At 40.5% G+C, this 19,456-nt stretch overlaps 1 protein-coding gene across 4 annotated transcripts in view; it reads left to right on the top strand.

Moving 5' to 3' along the window:
• The window catches only part of LOC122816479 (neuronal-specific septin-3-like), a 1,898,421-nt gene that overhangs the window by 1,491,926 nt on the left and 387,039 nt on the right, over positions 1-19,456 (top strand). For 3 of the 4 annotated variants that reach the window (XM_044089300.1, XM_044089301.1, XM_044089302.1), the window contains one exon: positions 6,115-6,312. In XM_044089300.1, coding sequence (XP_043945235.1) covers positions 6,115-6,312 — 198 coding nt within the window. Of the gene's footprint in view, positions 1-5,760; positions 5,831-6,114; positions 6,313-19,456 lie in introns of those variants that run through there. The other variant, XM_044089303.1, reaches the window with a different exon arrangement.

The following is a 19,456-nucleotide window of genomic DNA, read 5'->3' as shown; positions in this document are numbered from 1 at the left end:
AATTTCATTTGATCAAAAAACCAGTATTCAAGGCATAAAACTGGGATTTGTCCCCCTCCCCAATGTCGTGTGACCCTGGAGTTGGTATATATAGTTAGGGGGTGTGGGGGGCAAAGCCCCCCACCTAGTTTCCTTTAAAAGAAGAAAATAAAACAAAAAGTACAGATTTTAAATGAAAATAGATAGGGGGCTTCGCCCCCAAACTATATATACCAACTCCAGGGTCCATGACATTTGGGAGGGAGACAAATCCCTGTTATTTGCCTTGAATACTGTTTTTCGATCAAATGAACTTTCGATCAAATGGGTTTAGGTCAAATGGTCTTTCGATCAAATGAAGTAGACCTACACACACACACACACACATATATATATATATATATATATATATATATATATATATATGTATATGGGTTACCTTCATTTCATTGACAGCCAAATCAGCAAGACCAATTCACTGAAAGTTCATTTCACTGACAACTCATTTCACTGAAACTCATTTCATCAGCAGTTATATATGGCCAGTTCCCCACTGTAGTGCGATCCTGGAGTTGGAATATATAGTAAGGAGGGTGTGGGGGGGCACAGCCCCCACATTGGGGGGTTTGGGGACGTAGCCCCCCCACATATTATAAATGTTTTAAACTATACAGATGGATACTTACAACTGCAATGAATAACCGTTTTGCAGAAAACCATATACAACCAAAGTATGTGGGGGGCTGTGCCCCCCACCCCCTTTACTATATATACTAACTCCAGGATCATACTACAGTGGGGAACAGGCCATATATAACTGTCAACTAAATGATTTGTCAGTGAAATGAGTTTTCAGTGAAATGAACTTTCAGTGAATTGGTCTTGCTGATTTGCTTGTCAGTGAAATGAGCTGTCGATGAAATGAAGGTAACCCATATATATATATATATATATATATATATATATATATATATATATATATATACAGAGAGAGAGAGATCACCGTAACTCAGCAGAGGAGAATACTCCAGTGTACTGAAACCTTGGACCCCCCGCCTTTCTCAGTTCCTCTACTCTGAACCGATGACTCTTCAGTATAGAGAAGGTGGTAGTTTTTATCTTGCGCCATTTTATAAACGTATTCATGATTGAATTAAAATCTATTAAATATGCAAATCATTTGATCAAGTACCAAGAATGTTTTGCCAACCAATGAAATGAATGCCTCAGTTTACATTACCTTAGCCTTACTGGTGTAACACATTTTTTGAATGATAAGCAGGATTAAGATCACATTGCTCACATTTTCTTAATGAAGCTCTAATAAAATCAACAACAAATTCAGTTAGTTATGTAAAAACAGTCATAAGTCAAAGGAGATGCATTATTTAATTATTGATGTGTTTAATAATAATAACAGTCAGCATACTTAAAAGAAAAACAGTGATTTCAAATAAACAGTTTAGTGAGTTACGTAACAGTGTAACAGAAGCAGATTTAATTAAAAAGAATAGTTTTCAGCTTTAGTTGAAAAGCATTCATTTAATACATTATCATGTCTCTTCAAGATCAGACCTGGGGTATTGTCAGTATAATATATTTATTTTTATCTTTATTTCTTTTGCTTTAAGTCAGTTACTGGATTCTGTGGCTGCTTTCATATAGCTTGAGAACAGTTACACATTAACACAAGGGAACTGAAAGGTTACAGTCTAACCAAGGAGAGAGAGAAAGCCTGATTATGGTTCTGCTGTGATTCGTTGACATCTAGAAAGGTAACAATACAAACTAATGAAAAATAGTGTCCAGATCACAGAAGGCTGAAAAATGTAACTGTAAGCATTTTTGGTAGGGGGGCAAGCACCCCTCCTCCATGCCCTGAACTTATATATACCTATATATATATGTATATATATATATATATATATATATATATATATATATATATATATATATATATATATATATATATATATATATATATATATGTATATATATATGTATATATATGTATATATATATATATATATATATATATATATATATATATATGTATGTATATATATATATATATATATATATATATATATATATATATATATATAGATAGATAGATATACCATCTCGTGGGTTGCACCAACTCAAAGAAGGGAGGAATCTCCCAAAAGAAGTGAGTCATTGCTGGCCCACACTTAGAAATCACACCAGATTTCCTATGGGAAAAGCATTGATGTTCTGTCACTCGATATTTTTTTCTGCTGGCAAATGAAGCTCTGATAATTTAAACCTTGATCAGCTGTAGAAAACCTCTGATTGCAAAACCATTACACCCAGCTACATTGCTAAAATTATTAGCACTGTCGCTGGCTCCTTACTAGACAGCAAGAACTGGTGAGCTCCTTAGTTTCCATGACGATGATAAATAGTGGGGAGCAGTGCAGCAGAATTACAGTATTTTTTGCAGGCAGTGGGAAGGATCAGAAAATGTTGGAGGTGTAATGGGAGGAAAACACTACTTGGAAACATGCTTTCTGGGAGTCTAGTGGGTTGGTGGACTTTAAGGATTCCCTGCGGGATGACAAGGGAGATGATTTTTCTTAGGTATGATGCAGAATTGGAATTGCCTAGACATAAGCCCCTGCTGTGTCAAATTATGGTGGCTGCCAAAAAAGCAATTAATAGAAAATAGAAATCAAAATCTAAACAAACTATATTAGTAGTGAATGTAGTAAGAAACAGAGACAAAACAACTGGAATTGAGATCTATAGAAAATTGTAGGAGCATACTACATTGGAAAAATGGGAATTGTGGGAACAGCAAATACAGGGGATGAATGAGGTTTAAAAGAAGGCAGGACTTAAATGAGCTATGTAATGTTTGACTAAAAATGATTGGGTAGTTCATGTAAAAGTGAAGTATAATGTTTGCAACTGGGAGTGTGTCGGTATGGTATGTGATGTAAAATGCATGCAACTAGGATTGTGTCAGTGTAGTTTGTTTTCATTTATGTAAATGTATGATTTCTTATTGTAGATCAGAGAGCACGTGCTGTGTGCTGTATCTTTAAGTAGCACGTCAAAGACTGAGAGTCCACATGTAAATAAGCACGTCATTCCTAGTGCCATTTTGAGAACACAGCCAAGGAATAAGCATACATGAATACAGCAGTTAGCTTGTATAAGTTACTTAAGTTAAAGTCAGTAAACTTCTATCGTGATGTGTTTGTATAAAATAAAGCTGCTTAAACAGAACCCACAAAGACTCTTCTGTTGTGTCCATAGTAGGAGAGAGTGAGACTTATGTTATATGTGATGGCTTAATAAAGATGCTTCTTGCCGAAAAAAGGGGCAAGATTTGTATAATTTATGTAGTGTTACTTAGATTATATGATATATAGCAATATATGTGTGAAATATAATGTTTATTAATATTAATTTAATACAGTTTGATTACTTTTGTATAAATGTAAAATTGCCTATGTCACAAGTGATAATTCAATAAAGGTGTGTTAAAAAAAAGAAAAAGTTAAGAAAATGTGTAAATAATTCTCAAGTCCAACTTGGAAGTTGAGCAGAGAGCCGTGGAATGAAGCTGGATACTAATTTGAGCAGTAGGAGTGACATGAAGTTTCTATTTGAAATTGTTGCACAAATGCTGCAAGTCTCTGAGAGTGACAAAGGGAGAGACATGAGTTGAATTTTCTGATAATTTTTTCTGCACTATGGATGTTCGTTTAATTATTGGGTGGGTTCTCTTCAGCTTATCAAGTGTTGGGAGACCAGAGTCCCTTGGTCCCATTCAAGTTGGCAGCTTTGCCTACTGTTCCAGTCACTTCTTTATATAATTAAAACAAACAATCGCAGTGTTGTGGGCATTCTTCCATTATAGCTCAGAGATTAATTTATTTGATCTACTACTATGAAGACCAACAGTTATAGCTTGGTATTTGCATCCTCTATTGTCATTTTTTCTAATGAAAAAATTAAATGAATCATCATGCTTTGCATTGCAGGCTATTAAAAATTCCCTAAAACTTGTTTAGTAGCCAGCCAGTATTATTGTTTCTTATTTACACCTAAAAGAGAATGTTATCCCTGAAAAAAATTGAGGTAGCTTTCCCTTCACTGATCTCTATTTAAAGGATAAATGACTGCAAAGTAAGCCCTGACATCAGATGCACGTAAGCAGCTGATATCATTGCTAATCGCACACAATAACAGGCCATGGATTGGCTAACTATGACCAGCTAGGTACATAAGATAGCATCAGAATTAAAGAATCTGAGTCTGATGACAGAATTGGAATGCTAAACATCGGTTTAAACATCTATTGTAATGAATGTGAAATTTAGAAGAAGTAACACCTGTAGAAGTGGACATGACACCATTTGTAGTTTGTATGTTTCGACTTGACTGCTACATTACTCCATAAACCCAATTTGTAGTTTGCACCTTGTAATTAATATTCTTATTTAAAAGAATGGTCCAAAGAATTAAACATAGAAATGTCACTATGTTAAATATATAACAGTTTTGAAGTACCATTAAAATTACAGAGAATGTTTTGTGCAGTCTACTGGTATTATTGCTTGCAATGTAGTTTTATTAAGTAAATGCAGTATACACAAAACTGGGTTATACTCACAAAAAAAAACTGATTTTTTTCAGTGGGGAGACTGCATCCTCCTGAATCCTCCTGTGATCACTTTACATCATCCATGTTCCAGGTTGCTTGCTCGCTCTCGGTCTCTCTCACTCTCTCTCTCTGTATATATATATATATATATATATATATATATATATATATATATATATATATATATATATATATATATACTCTGAGGCTATGCTACCTTGGAGTAAGGGGGAGGACCTGATCTGGCTGGAAAACCAGACAATCTATCTGAAAGGGAGTGTAGCCTCAGAATTAGTTATTAATAAGTGGGAATGTGGGGACAGAACAAGAGGCACAGCCCCACTGCAAGCAGCACTATCGATTTAAGGATTATTTTCAGTTTCTTCTTTGATTTGATATCTTCAGACTCAATTAATTCAGATGCAATATTCGCTAATGTATTCCTTACATGTTGGCATGTGACAGGCAAGAAAGAAATAATCAACATGCTAATTTGTTGCATGCCTCCTTATTTCCATGTTCATGTAGGGGTCATGCTGTATTTCCCTGTTTCATTAACTGTACTAACACAGTATTTAACATTAAACTGTCATGGTGGTAGGAAATTATTGTATTTTTATGATTTTTAAAGTAAGAAAAGAAATAAGCACAAATGAGTGATCTTAGAATCCTGTAATGTCATCAAGTGCTGACGTAAATGGGCATATGTTATAAGGAATTAATATTTTTACTGGAAGTTTGCAATGTAGGTGTTTTTTCAGCACACTTCATGTATGCACCAGCCGTGTAATTTTTCAGATCAGAAAAACAAAACCAAGTGCACTTGTAAACTCCTGAAAGATGAGAAAGGTGATAAAAGCTGATATCAACATAGTTACAAACAGTCCATCAAATAGAAAGAGAAGGAGGTAAATTGCTTTTGTGCTTTGCTTTTTGTATAGCTTACAAAGTAATAACTTCATAATCTATCAGGGATTCATCTTCCTTCTCCTGTACTGTAAAATGACAGAAAGTGGCAAAAGGCCAAATTCACTTGAGAAATATTATGACCAGGAGTGGTTTGTGAAGTGCTCAGAGCCAGGGGCGGAAAGGATTGGACTTATGTGTGCCATTTAGATTAAGTAACAGCTGATCTTGTCTAGGAAGTTATTAAGTTATTATGCATTTCATTGCACATTACTGTTTTAAACATCATCTTCAGTTTTTGGTTTGCTGGTGTGTCTAAAAATCTTTTTAATACATTTTTGTATACGAGACGACATTTAAATAAAAGTAAAAGCTGTACGCGTAGCACTGAGAATGCTGTTTGTGTTCCCTTTAGCAAATTACTGTGAATTTTTAGATGTCCCCTTAACTTAGAGTACAATTTCATATGTTTTCACTATTTCATACTCACAAAGCTGTTCAGTAACTGAGCATTCAAATGTTGTAATTCTCGCTTCCTCTTTTTTTTTTTTTTCCTGACAAGTAATGTAGTTATCAAATTTCTGCCCTTCCAGAACCTGCAAAGAACATAGAAGGGAAAACTTACAGCATGGCAGAAAAAGACCCTGACTCAGATGTGGAGCTCACACCAAATGACGAAACTGAAGGCTTGAGCCCGGAACTCTTTGGCTATGTTGGAATTGAAGCTGTACTAGATCAGATGCGTCGCAAGGCAATGAAAACAGCATTTGAGTTTAACATCATGGTTGTTGGTATGTCAAAGGAATTTAATGCCATTGTGTAATTTTGCATGTATGTGTATTGTGTTTTTATTTGTGTGTGTGTGTGTGTGTGTGTGTGTGTGTGTGTGTGTGTGTGTGTGTGTGTGTGTGTGTGTGTGTGTGTGTGTGTGTGTGTGTACTTTGTTGGTACAGAAATTGACATCATGAATCAATGAACCTGAAAATGAAAAATACTTGTGCTTTCATTATTAATCTGAAATTTGAGTCACAAGACATCTAGCCGGAAACTTCAAATAATTGCAATATTTGTAGATTTTAGACTGAAGTGCATTAGATTTCTAGTTCCTAGGTTGATCTTTTGCTGTAACTGTATCCTGCTCTAAGTACCATGAAGATAAACAAAAATTGTTAGCTGCAGTGAGACCTGATGCCTCAGAATAGATACTGATAAAATAAAACTAGCATAAATAAACATAGGACTAATACGTTCTATCAGGGAGTTGAGTGAGTCCCAGTTATTGTAAGCCATTTTCCATGTAGTCGCATATGGCAACACAAGGTCTGCAATACTGGGCAAATGGTTTTAGTATGGCAAAGCTGAGAAAATAAGTTTGACCTTTGAGGTTTCTTATCAAATTCTACAGGAAAACAAATAGCATGCAATTAATTGGTGATATTGTAAAAAGGACATACTGCTGCTTCTGGCAGTGCTTGGCTTCAAAATGCAACTGAACACCTTTGCCCTCCTATATGAAGAAAAGGGGGTGAATGTGATTGCCTGAAAATGCTATCTCATCCCTCTGATTATGGTTTAGCATTCAGTGATTATCCCTGTCAATACACCCCAAGCGATGTTCATGCCATGGCACATCTTTGCAAGGAGTGCAATCTCTTGTGCTTTTGCCCTTTGCGTTTTTTTACTGTCCTCAACTGCCCTGCCAATAAGGAATTCCTTAGATAACAGATGGTGAAGTAAGTGAAATGAATCTTGCAGGCTGAAGGTGGAGTGATATAAAAGCCCATACAGGTGTGTAAACCACGACAAAAATAGCAAGCGGCTTACCTGACTGAGACTATGCACTGTCACATTATTGTGGCGGAGTTGTGTTGCTTGCACTCCCAGTACTGTGTGATCAAAAAGCTGGGTAGTGAGAGTCTTGGGCGGAGTCATATTGCTTGCACTCCCACTACTGTGTGATCCCAAAGCTGGTTTAGTGAGAGTCTTGGGCGGAGTCATATTGCTTGCACTCCCAGTACTGTGTAATCACAAAGCTGTGTAGTGAGAGTCTTGGGCGGAGTCATATTGCTTGCACTCCCACAACTGTGTGATCACAAAGCTGGGTAGTGAGAGTCTTGGGTGAAGTCATATTGCTTGCACTACCAGTACTGTGTGATCACAAAGCTGGGTAGCGAGAGTCTTGAGAGGAGTCATATTGCTTGCACTCCCAGTACTGTGTGATCAAAAAGCTGGGTAGTGAGAGTCTTGGGTGAAGTCATATTGCTTGCACTACCAGTACTGTGTGATCACAAAGCTGGGTAGTGAGAGTCTTGGGAGGAGTCATATTGCTTTCACTCCCAGTACTGTGTGATCACAAAGCTGGGTAGTGAGAGTATTGGGCGGAGTCATATTGCTTGCACTCCCAGTACTGTGTAATCACAAAGCTGGGTAGTGAGAGTCTTGGTCAAAATTTACTCTGGATTGTTGCTGCAGTCCACAAGGAGTGTGGTCCTATTGCAAGATTTATTCTTTTTCAAAGTAACAGTTTCCATGGGGCTGTCTTCACATATGTTGTCTTGTGTTATATTAAAACCTTCATATATGTTTTCTGGAATTATTAGTATGTGTTTCAGGATATTCTGTCAATTTTTTGTACATTTTCAATATTCTTCGCTTGCTCCATGCAACACCCATTTACTGCGCTTGCACAAACATGCTCATTCCAAACAGCAAAAACAAAGGCATTTTTAAGGTTTTATATACCTATTAGATAAATTTTTCAGCTATAGTTCACATTCAGTTGGATGATTTAATGAAAATGTCTAACACAAGGATGTTCTTTGTGTTTCACTGTTGCAGTCATTACACTTGGGTTATCCTGCTGGCAGGCTACCCTCAGTCGGCCTGAATTCCAAAGTCTAGGTCCGGCGTCAGTTGCTGTCACCTCCTCCCTGACGTCAGTGCGCCAGGGGTATAAAAGATGCAGCCGACGCCATTTTCTTCAGTCTTTCTTGCCGCACTGTGCCCGAAGAATAAGCAGTTCACAAGTGCCGGTCGGCCGGCTCCTGAGATTTTTGTGTTCGAATTTCAGATCCAGAGTCTTCATTAAAAGCTAAGTACCCCATTGGGGAAACTTTTTTCTTGCTCCAGACCGATGTCAGAAAAAGTTAATAATTGTATTTCTTGTGGGAAGCAAATACCTCATAAGGAATTTCATTCTTACTGTATTCCTTGCCTAGGCCTTGACCATGACGTTGTTAGTTGTCGGTTTTGTGCTAGATTTAACCAATGCACTATTAAGCATTGGTACGATTTTGCATTACACTATTTTGGCAGAAGATTTAATTATACAATGTCATCGGATAGCCATCTGACTACCGGAATTCACAAGAAACACAAAGAAAAAGAAAAGAGCAGGCATCCGAGGTCCAAAACCGATGACGAGGCTTCTTCTAAGCCAGTCGCCGGTTCACCGGTTCTCAGTGAGGTGCCTTCGCAGCCCCTGACGCCCGCTACTTTAGACCCGCAGGCCACTACCGACTCCCACGTGGAGTCGACTAGGCCGCTGGAAGCTCAAGGTATTGGACCTTCAGAGACTATTCCCTCAGATGGGTCCAGAGCCGCTGAGCAGGCATTGGCTTCCAAGGGTGTTTTCAGACCTACTCAAATTATACATTAAAACGATTTCAGCTTCAAAGGCAAAGACTAAAGCACCTTTAAAGACAAAGAAACAAGTACAACGTGGACAAACATCCATGTCCAAAAAACAGATGCTCGAAATGGCTGAAGACTTAATTACTTTGATCAATGGTTCCCAAGGCCTAGGCAAGAGACAGAATATGAATCTTCAGATCAGGTTTCCATTTCATCTGATTCCTCTTCTGATCAGGAATACTATCTTCCTCCCTATGAGAATTCTGATGCTGATGAATCTATCCCTTCAGCCTCTCCTCCTGAGGATTACTCTTTTGGGGAAACCTTGCATACCATTAGGGAACATTTCCACTGGGAGAGCCAAGATTTTTCAGAATCTAAGAAAAGGCTCAGAGACTTCCTTTTACTACCACAACATAGGCCCTTAGCTATTCCCCCTGTGTTAGACATTGTAGATGATGTATTTTCAGAGTCCAGTCTGACCCCTGACTCCTTACCTCCAGCTCCTGTTAAGCCGGACAGGTACTACAGGGTTCCTGACTCTCATAAATTTCTTTTCAAAAACCCTGCTGCTGACCCAGAAACTATCTCTCAGGGTCCCAAAGGGGTCAAGGCTTCTGCTGCAAAAAACCCTACCCTCTCAGACAGGGATTTTAGGGCATTGGACAGATGGGGAAAAAAGATTTACACTTCTGCTACCTTGGCTATAAGGGCTTTAAATTGTCAGTTTCATATGCTCAAATATCAGCAATATATTATGTCATTGCTTAAACAGAAAATGTTGATAAATTCTGAATGTGCAGAAAGCAAAGAAATGCAGGATTTATTGCATGCAGCTGAACAAGTTGGAAAGCATACTTTGCAATGTAGTTTTGATTCTTTGGAGGCCTCCTGCAGGGCCGCTGTTACGGGTTCTGTCATCAGGAGGCATGCCAGGTTAAAGGAACAAAATCTGCCTGATCATGTCAAAGCAAAATTATTAGATGCTCCATTACAGCATGATACCTTGTTTGGTGTTAAAGCAGAAAAGGTGTTAAAGAAAATGGAGGACAAAGCTAAATCTATGCAAACAGTTAAGGATTTCTTACAGGTACAGCCTCCTAGATTTAGCAGACACTGGCCTACAAAGAATTGGTCCTTTCCAGTGTCAGACAGACCACAAAGGGGCAGATACAGACACCCAAGAGGCAGATCCCAGCCCCAAGGTTCGTACATGTCTAAACAATGGGGTGCTTCTACCTCCAAAAGTGGAGAAGACAAACCATAGCCATACAGGAAACAGTCCCAATGACTTCCCCCTGTCTGCACCAAGCACTTATCTTCTGGCAGCACCTTTAGGGGGAAAACTAGCACTTTTTTCTCAAAATTGGCACATTATAACCCAGGACAAATGGGTCCTAGACATAGTGTCACACGGCTACAAGTTTCACTTCCATACCCTGCCAAGGACAAACGGTTGGCCAGACCTGCCAAAATATCAATGGGCAGAGGCACAAAAGCAAGTCTCATCCCTGATGGACATGAGCGCCATTCAACAAGTACCAGAGCAAGAGCAGGGACAAGGATTTTATTCAAGACTGTTCTTGGTACCAAGAAAGGACAAGACCTGGAGACCAATACTGGACCTATATATTCTAAACACATATCTGGATATACCAAAATTCAAAATGTTGACTTTACAGCAACTTCTGCCCATGCTGGGCAAGAAGGCTTGGCTTGTGACTTTAGACCTAAAAGAGGCATACCTGCATGTCCCAATCAGACAAACATACAGAAGATACCTCAGATTCAAAGCTGGCTCAATGCACTACCAATTCTCTGCACTGCCCTTTGGCTTATCTACTGCGCCCAGGGCCTTCACAAAGTGCCTGGCACCAGTAATTGCATTCTGCAGACAAAGAGGAATACAAATATATCCTTACTTGGACGACTGCCTCATTCAAGCAGAAAACAAGGACATTCTACTACAGCATCTGGCATTTATAAAGAGATTGTTAGCAGGCCTAGGGTACACAGTCAACGAAAAGAAATCAAAACTAGTACCCTCTCAAGAGATAATATTCCTGGGTGCAAGCTTAAATACAACTCCCCAGATGGCTTATCTCACGCCAGACAAAGACAACTGACTACCTATTTCAACCTGTTGGCAACAATAGCCCAGTTATCTGCAAGAAAAATTCTACAGGCTTTGGGCTTCATGGCATCCTGCATTCTACTAATTCCATATGCGAGACTGCATATGAGGAAACTTCAATGATGCCTAAAATGTGTTTGGACTCAACATTGCCACAGCCTGGAAACAATAATTACCCTCATTCCCTGCCTGCAACAGGAGTTTCGATGGTGGGCGAAGGCTTGTCACCAGAATAAGGGACAGCCATTCACTTTACCCCCAGCCAGGCAGACATTAACAGCAGATGCATCAGATTATGCCTGGGGGGCCCACGTGGCAGGAAGATGTATTCAAAGCACATGATCCGCAAACCAAATGCATCTACATATCAATCAAAAAGAGATGCTAGCTGTTCAGAATGCCCTGACAGCCTTCTAGGACCTTTTTATCCGGGACAACTACTGATAAAGACAGAAAACACCACAGTCATGTGGTATATAAACAAGCAGGGAGGCACTCATTCTTACCCCCTTTGCAGACTAGCCATGACTTTGTGGGACACAGCATTGACTAACCAAGGACATGTGCAGGCACAATTCCTGCCAGGAAAGATAAATACTCTAGCAAACGAACTAAGCAGAAACCTCATGGATCCCCACGAGTGGAAACTGGATCCACAAGTCTTCAGCATGATAACAAGGAAATGTGGATGCCCGGATATAGATCTATTTGCCTCTCCTCACAACTACCAACTAAAAAGATTCTGCACAAGGATTTATCACAGACAAGCATGGAAAGTGGACGCTCTATCTTTCAGCTGGAAAAGCTTAGCAGTATATGCCTTTCCTCCACTGCCTCTCCTCCCCAAGGTACTCCTAAAGGTCAGACAAGAGAAGCCAAAGATGATACTGATTGCCCCAGACTGGCCCCGCCAGTACTGGTATCCAATCCTTAGGAACTTGTCTCAGTGCCCGGCTTGGACCTTACCTCAAATACCTCATCTACTATCCCAACAAAACAATCAGATCCTTCACAGCCAACTAAAGACCTTAAATCTGGCAGCATGGCGGATAATGTAGTCATACAAAATGCGCCTCTCACTAAAGCTGTGATGGATGTCATTTTGGAAGCCAGAAGGCCTAGCACCAGAAAATCTTATGCTGGAAAATGGAAGAGATTCTATGCTTGGAACCAGGCACAAGGAATTGACACAGCTGTACCAGATATTCCTCAGATTTTGCAATACTTAACTGAGATGCTGGACAAAGGCCTATCCTTTTCATCAATTAAAATTCATGCCTCTGCCATTTTGGCTCATTACAATACAGAGCCACCAATCTTTTCTCATCCTTTGTTAAGGCAGTACCTCAGAGGAGCCAAAAACTTAAGTCCTCCAAGGAGATCACCATTACCTTCATGGGATCTCAGTTATGTCTTGGAAAAACTCACCCTACCTCCTTTTGAGCCAGACGCTGCAGCTGATATAAAGTTTTTTATCTTGTGGCCTTTAACCAAGCTATTCATCTGCCTACTTTTTATCCAAACCCACAGAATAAGGGGGAGAGAATTCTGCATTCTTTGGACATACACAGACAGCTATGCTTCTACTTGAGCAGAACCAAAGCTTTCAGAAAGACAGAGCAACTACTAGTGGCATATGCTGCAGGATCACAAGGAAAGGCTATCTCAAAGCAGACTATTTCAAAGTGGATAGGCCACTGCATTTGTTTCTGCTATTCACAACATGGCAAGCCAGTGCCTAAGGGCATTAGGCCACATTCAGCCAGAGCAGCAGCCACTTCAGCAGCCTTCCTCAGGGAAGTACCAACCAAAGACTTTTTAGAGGCTGCTACCTGGTGTTCAGTGCACACCTTTACAAAGCACTATCATTTACCACTTTACTCTAAATTCAGGGCAGGCTTTGCCACTGCAGTTCTGCAGGGCCTCATAGCCGCTCCTAATGCTATTTAGCTCCAGCCTCCCAACCATAGCTTTGGGATTCAACCCAAGTGTAATGACTGCAACAGTGAAACATGAAGAACATAGTACAGTTGTGTGTACTTACCATACATGTAGATGTTCGAGTGTATTCATTGTTGCAGTCCAGGTTACCCACCCACCATCCCCCATATCTTTGCTGGAACTTATCTGCACTTCTCTAATCTATACAACCTATGTGGTGTATTTGCTTGTAGATGAAGGTATAATATATTTTGGTGCATGCATGTTTTATTGGCATATTTTTAGTCTACCCTTTTGGGGGCACCTGACATCTGGGGCAAGAAAAACTGAAGAAAATGGTGTCAGCTGCATCTTTTATACCCCTGGCGCACTGACATCAGGGAGGAGGCGACAGCAACCTACGCTGGACCTAGACTTTGAAATTCAGGCCGACTGAGGGTAGCCTGCCAGCAGGATAACCCAAGTGTAATGACTGCAACAGTGAATACACTCGAACATCTACATTTATGGTAAGTGTACACAACTGTACTTTCTGTGCAATAAGCAAAACAGTAAATGCTGTCCCAAAGTGTAGATGAAGGCACGGCTTCACAATTTATTTAAATAACTGAGACACTTGTGTGAATATTTACCATTTTTCAGCAGACTTTGCTGTTTAAAATATGAAAATAACTGGAAGTGTACCACTGCCATGGTGCCAAATCAACATATCTGCTTCTTCCTGTATAAAAATGCAAAGAAGTACCCGTGGTGATGGAAAATATCTTCTTCAGATTTGTATATTCAGTATATTGTCACAGAAAATGTAATAATATAAAAATGAAAAAATCTGTTTCTTGTGAGAAGATACAGAACTTATTTCATCATACATCTGAGAAAACAGACAATAAACTACACTAAATGCAAATGTGTATTGTAGAAAGTGATGTGATGTGATGACTATTGGTGCAAAGGACAACAAAAGAAACATATGTCTTTCAACAACAACAGAGAAAAATTGTCTTTCGTTAGAATAGTTTTCCAAGCAGAGGGAGAAGCCTTATTTTGTTGTGCTTTGTGGCAAGCAAACAAACCCAACTTTATTTTGTTTATTCATTTGCAGTTGGTAACTAGGGAAGTCAAACAAGGAAGCACTCATCACCAATGAAAGTTCAGAGAGAAAAGCTGTAAAATAAAAAACGTTACTATTATAAAGAAAGATACAATAACAGCTATGCAAAGTGCAGATAAGACATATAGCATTAAGTATGTACCATCAGGTACACAAAAGAAAACTGTAAAATATTCTTAGAGTAAATAAATTGCTAAAAAAGCAGCATTCAAGAAAGCATCAAATGTTATGGATGAAGTGTGTGTGGTTATTAATATGTAACATGTCAGTGATTCAATAATTTAAGAAGTTGAAGCAGAGGGCAGGGATAGCTGAGGCAGTGGCAGAAACGTATTAAAGAAGGTGATAGGAAACATACCAGGATTGTGGTGGAAGTAGAGGAAACAGATGTAGTACAGAGAGATGGAAATTAATGTGCAAAGGAAAGAAGGTATGAAGTAGGACAGGAAGAAAGTGAATAGGGAAAGTAAGATGAAGAGGGGGTAAGAGGGGAGGTGATTGGCTAGGAATAAAGTAATGGTCAGTGAATAGCTTAGCAAGCAAGCTATGAGACACATACCTTCCATTGCCTTGGTCTATGGTACCCATCACCATCTGCTTTCATCACTCATCAATACACAGCACATCCACTGCAACCACTTTAGGGCACCAATGAACATCCACTACTATCAGTCTACAGTGTCCATCACCATCCAATATCGGCAATCTGTTCAACCATCACCATAGACTAACATCAGTCTATAGCAGACATCACTGTCCAGTACCACCAAGTTACAGTACCCACCACCTTTCACTACTTCCTGTTTGCAGTACTCAACATCATCTACTGCCACTAGTCTGTGTTACCCATCACTGCATGTGCCATCATTGTACAATACCAATCACATCCACTGTGACCACTATATGGTACACATCACCATCCACTGCACCAAGCTACAGTAGTCACCACCATTCACTGTCAGCACTGTACAGCACCTTTCACCATCCACTGCCAGTAGCATATAATGCCCTTCAGATTATAGTGCCCATCACCATCTTTTTTCCATTACTTTACAGTATCCACACTTAACCACTAGAGTCCCTCTGAAGTACTCATTACATTCACTGCCACCATCCTACAGTACCCATCACCATTCACTATCACCAGTGTATGCTACCATAACCATGCACAATCACCACTCTACAGTACCCAACATCCTGCACTATCACCAGTGTATACTACCATAACCATCCACAGGCACTATTCTACATTGCCTATAACCATCCACTATCACCAGTGTATGCTAGCATAACCATCCACAGCTGCCACTCTACAGTACCCATCACCATCCACTATCACCAGTGTATACTACCATAACCATCCACAGGCACTATTCTACATTGCCTGTAACCATCCACTATCACCAGTGTATGCTAGCATAATCATCCACAGCTGCCCCTCTACAGTACCCATCACCATCCACTATCATCAGTGTATGCTAGCATAACCATCTACAGCTACCACTCTAGAGTACCCATCACCATCCACTATAACCATTCACAGCCACCATTCTACACTACCAAACTTCATCCACTATCACCAATGTGTACTACCATAACCATCCGCGACCATCATTCTACAGTACGCAACATCATCCACTGTCACCACTGTAGGTTACAATAACCATCCTCAATTACCACCCTAAAGTACCCAGCACCATCCTCTAACACCACTGTATGCTACCATAACCATCCAGAGACACCATTCTCCAGTACCCATCACCATCACCACTATATGCTACCATAACCATCCACAGCCACCACTCTACAGTACCTATCACCATCCACTATCACCAGTGCATGGCACCATAACCATCCACAGCCACCACTCCACAGTACTCATGACATTCCACTGTCACCACTGTATGCTACCTTAGACATCCACAACACCAATCCACAGTACCCATCACCAGTGGCTATCACCAGTGTATGGCAGTATAACCATCCATAGCCACCACTCTACAGTACCCATCACCAACCACTATTACCAGTGTATGCTACCATAGCTATCCATAGCCACCATTCTAAACTACCCAACATCATCCACTATCACTAGTGTATGGCACCATAACCATCCACAGCCACCACTCTACAGTACCCATCACCATCCACTATTACCAGTGTATGCTACCATTGCTATCCATAGCCACCATTCTATACTACCCAACATCATCCACTATCACTAGTGTATGGCACCATAACCATCCACAGCCACCACTCTACAGTAGCCATCACCATCCACTATCATCCCTGCATGTTACCATAACCATCCACAGCCTCCACTGTACAGTAGCTATCACCATCCACTATCATCAGTGTATGGCACCATAACCATCCACAGTCACCAGTCAACAGTACCCATCACTATCCACTATCACCACTGTATGCTACCATAACCATCCACAGCCACCACTCTACAGTACCCATCAACATCCACTATCATCCCTGCATGTTACCTTAACCTTCCACACCCTCCACTGTACAGTACACATCACCATCCACTGTCACCAGTGTATGGCACCATAACCATCCACAGCCACCAGCCAACAGTACCCATCACCATCCACTATCACCACTGTATGCTATCATAACCAACCACAGCCACCACTCTACAGTACCCATCACCATCCACTATCATCACTGCATGTCACCATAACCATCCACAGCCTGCATTGTACAGTAGCCATCACCATCCACTATCATCAGTGTATGGCACCATAACCATCCACAGCTACCAGTCAACAGTACCCATCACCATCCACTGTCACCACTGTATGCTACCATAACCATCCACAGCCACCACTCTACAGTACCCATCAACATCCACTATCATCCCTGCATGTTACCTTAACCATCCACAGCCTCCACTGTGCAGTACACATCACCATCCACTGTCACCTGTGTATGGCACCATAACCACCCACAGCCCACCAGTCAACAGTACCCATCACCATCCACTATCACCACTGTATGCTACCATAACCATCCACAGCCACCACCCTGCAGTACCCATTACCATCCACTATCACCACTGCATGTTACCATAACCATCCACAGCCATCACTCTACTGTACCTGTCACATTCCATTCTCACCACTGTATGCTATTATAACCATTCACAACCACCACTCCACATTAACCATCACCATCGGCTATCATCAGTGTATGGCACCATAACCGTCCACAGCCACCACCACCTCTACAGTACCCATCACCATCCACTGTCACCAGTGTATGCTAATATAGCTATCCACAGCCACCATTCTAAAGTACCCAACATCATCCACTATCACCACTGTATGTTACCATAACCATCCACAGCCACCATTCACCATTTTACAGTACCCATCATTATCCATTACCAGTTTACCAGTGTATGCTACCATGACCATCCACAGCCACCACTATTCAGTACCCATCACATTTCACTACCACCACTGTATACTGCCATAACCATCCACAGCCACCACTCTATAGTACTCTTCACCATACACTATCACCAGTGTATGCTGCCATAGTCATCCACACCTACAGTTCTACAATACCCATCACCATCCACCATCATCATTGTATGCTACCATAACCAGCCACAGCCACCATCCCGCAGTACCCATTACCATCCACTATCACCACTGTATGTTATCAATACCACCCACAGCCACCAATTTATAGTACCCGTCGGCATCCACTCTCACCAGTGTATGGCACCATAACCATCCACAGCCACCACTCTACAGTACTCATCACCATCCACTATCACCACTGTATGCTACCATAGCTATCTACAGCCAACATTCTAAGTATCCAACATCATCAACTATCACCAATGTATGCTGCCATAGCCATCGACAGACACCATCCTACAATCCCATCACCATCCACCATTGCCACTGTATGTTACCATAACCATCCACAGCCACCATTCTACAGCACCCATCACCATCCACTTTCACCAGTGTATGCTACCATAACCATCCACAGCCACCATTTTACAGTAGTCATCACCATCCACTATCACCAGTGTATACTACCATAACCATCCACAGCTTCCATTCTACAGTGGTCATCACCATCCATCACCTGTGTGCTACCATAACCATCCACAGCCATAACTCTGCAGTACTTGTCACAGTCCACTGTCAACATCTTTCTGTGCCTTCACAGTCCACTGCTCATTACTGTAAAGTACCCATCACCATTCTCTGCCACCATTTTACAGTACTTAGCAGCATCTACAGCCATCACATTACTGTATTTATCACCATAAACTTGCTACTATGTCCACACTGGGTTACACATCACCACTTACACCACTCTGGGATACCCATGTTGATGGCTGTCAGTCTGCATAACATATCTATGCCAACTGTTACTATTTTACTGTTCCTGTTGTCATCTGATGTCACTACTCTGGGATTCCCCTCATTGTCTACTGCCGTCAGCCTAAGGTACTCATAAATATCCCCAGTACTCTGCACTCCCAGTCGCAGCTGCCACTCTTCTATAGTGCCAGTGCACCCTACACCACCAGTCATCTACAATATATATCACCCCCCACTCTTCAGCAACCATCCCTCTACATAACCCATCCCAGCAGTTACCACTCTGGATTACTCTTCCCCATTGCTGCAACAACTTTTTTATTTATTCATTTTTTGTTTTGGTAACTTGGCTGTCCCAGTGAGCAATCTGTCTTTCAGTGGATGCCCATACAGGAAAGTTGCACAGTCTAAAAAGTGCACATCAGAAGTAATATTTACTGAAATGTAAACTTTGTGACTGTTAAACAAGTGGAAGATCTTACCATCCAAGAGTTTACCACCTGTTGAAATGCACTTCAGTCCTTTCAAAGGTAAATTCTGTTCTCACACAGCAAGTTAAATAGCTGCACTGAAATGCACATCAATTCAACTAAACAGATAACAGTTTTATAGATGGTAAACTAGGGAATAAATATAAATATAAGTATAAATATAAATGTACATATTTATTTTATGTTAATGGTATTCCATATACAAATGCATTTACTTACACATTGTAAAAAAGACAATTGTTTAATTTTACTTTAAAATATGCC

Source organism: Protopterus annectens, chromosome 12.part0 (assembly GCF_019279795.1).
Source record: "Protopterus annectens isolate FY-2018-M chromosome 12.part0, PAN1.0, whole genome shotgun sequence".
Classification (NCBI taxonomy): Eukaryota; Metazoa; Chordata; order Ceratodontiformes; family Protopteridae; genus Protopterus; species Protopterus annectens.
This window is presented reverse-complemented; position numbering and strand designations above follow the sequence as displayed.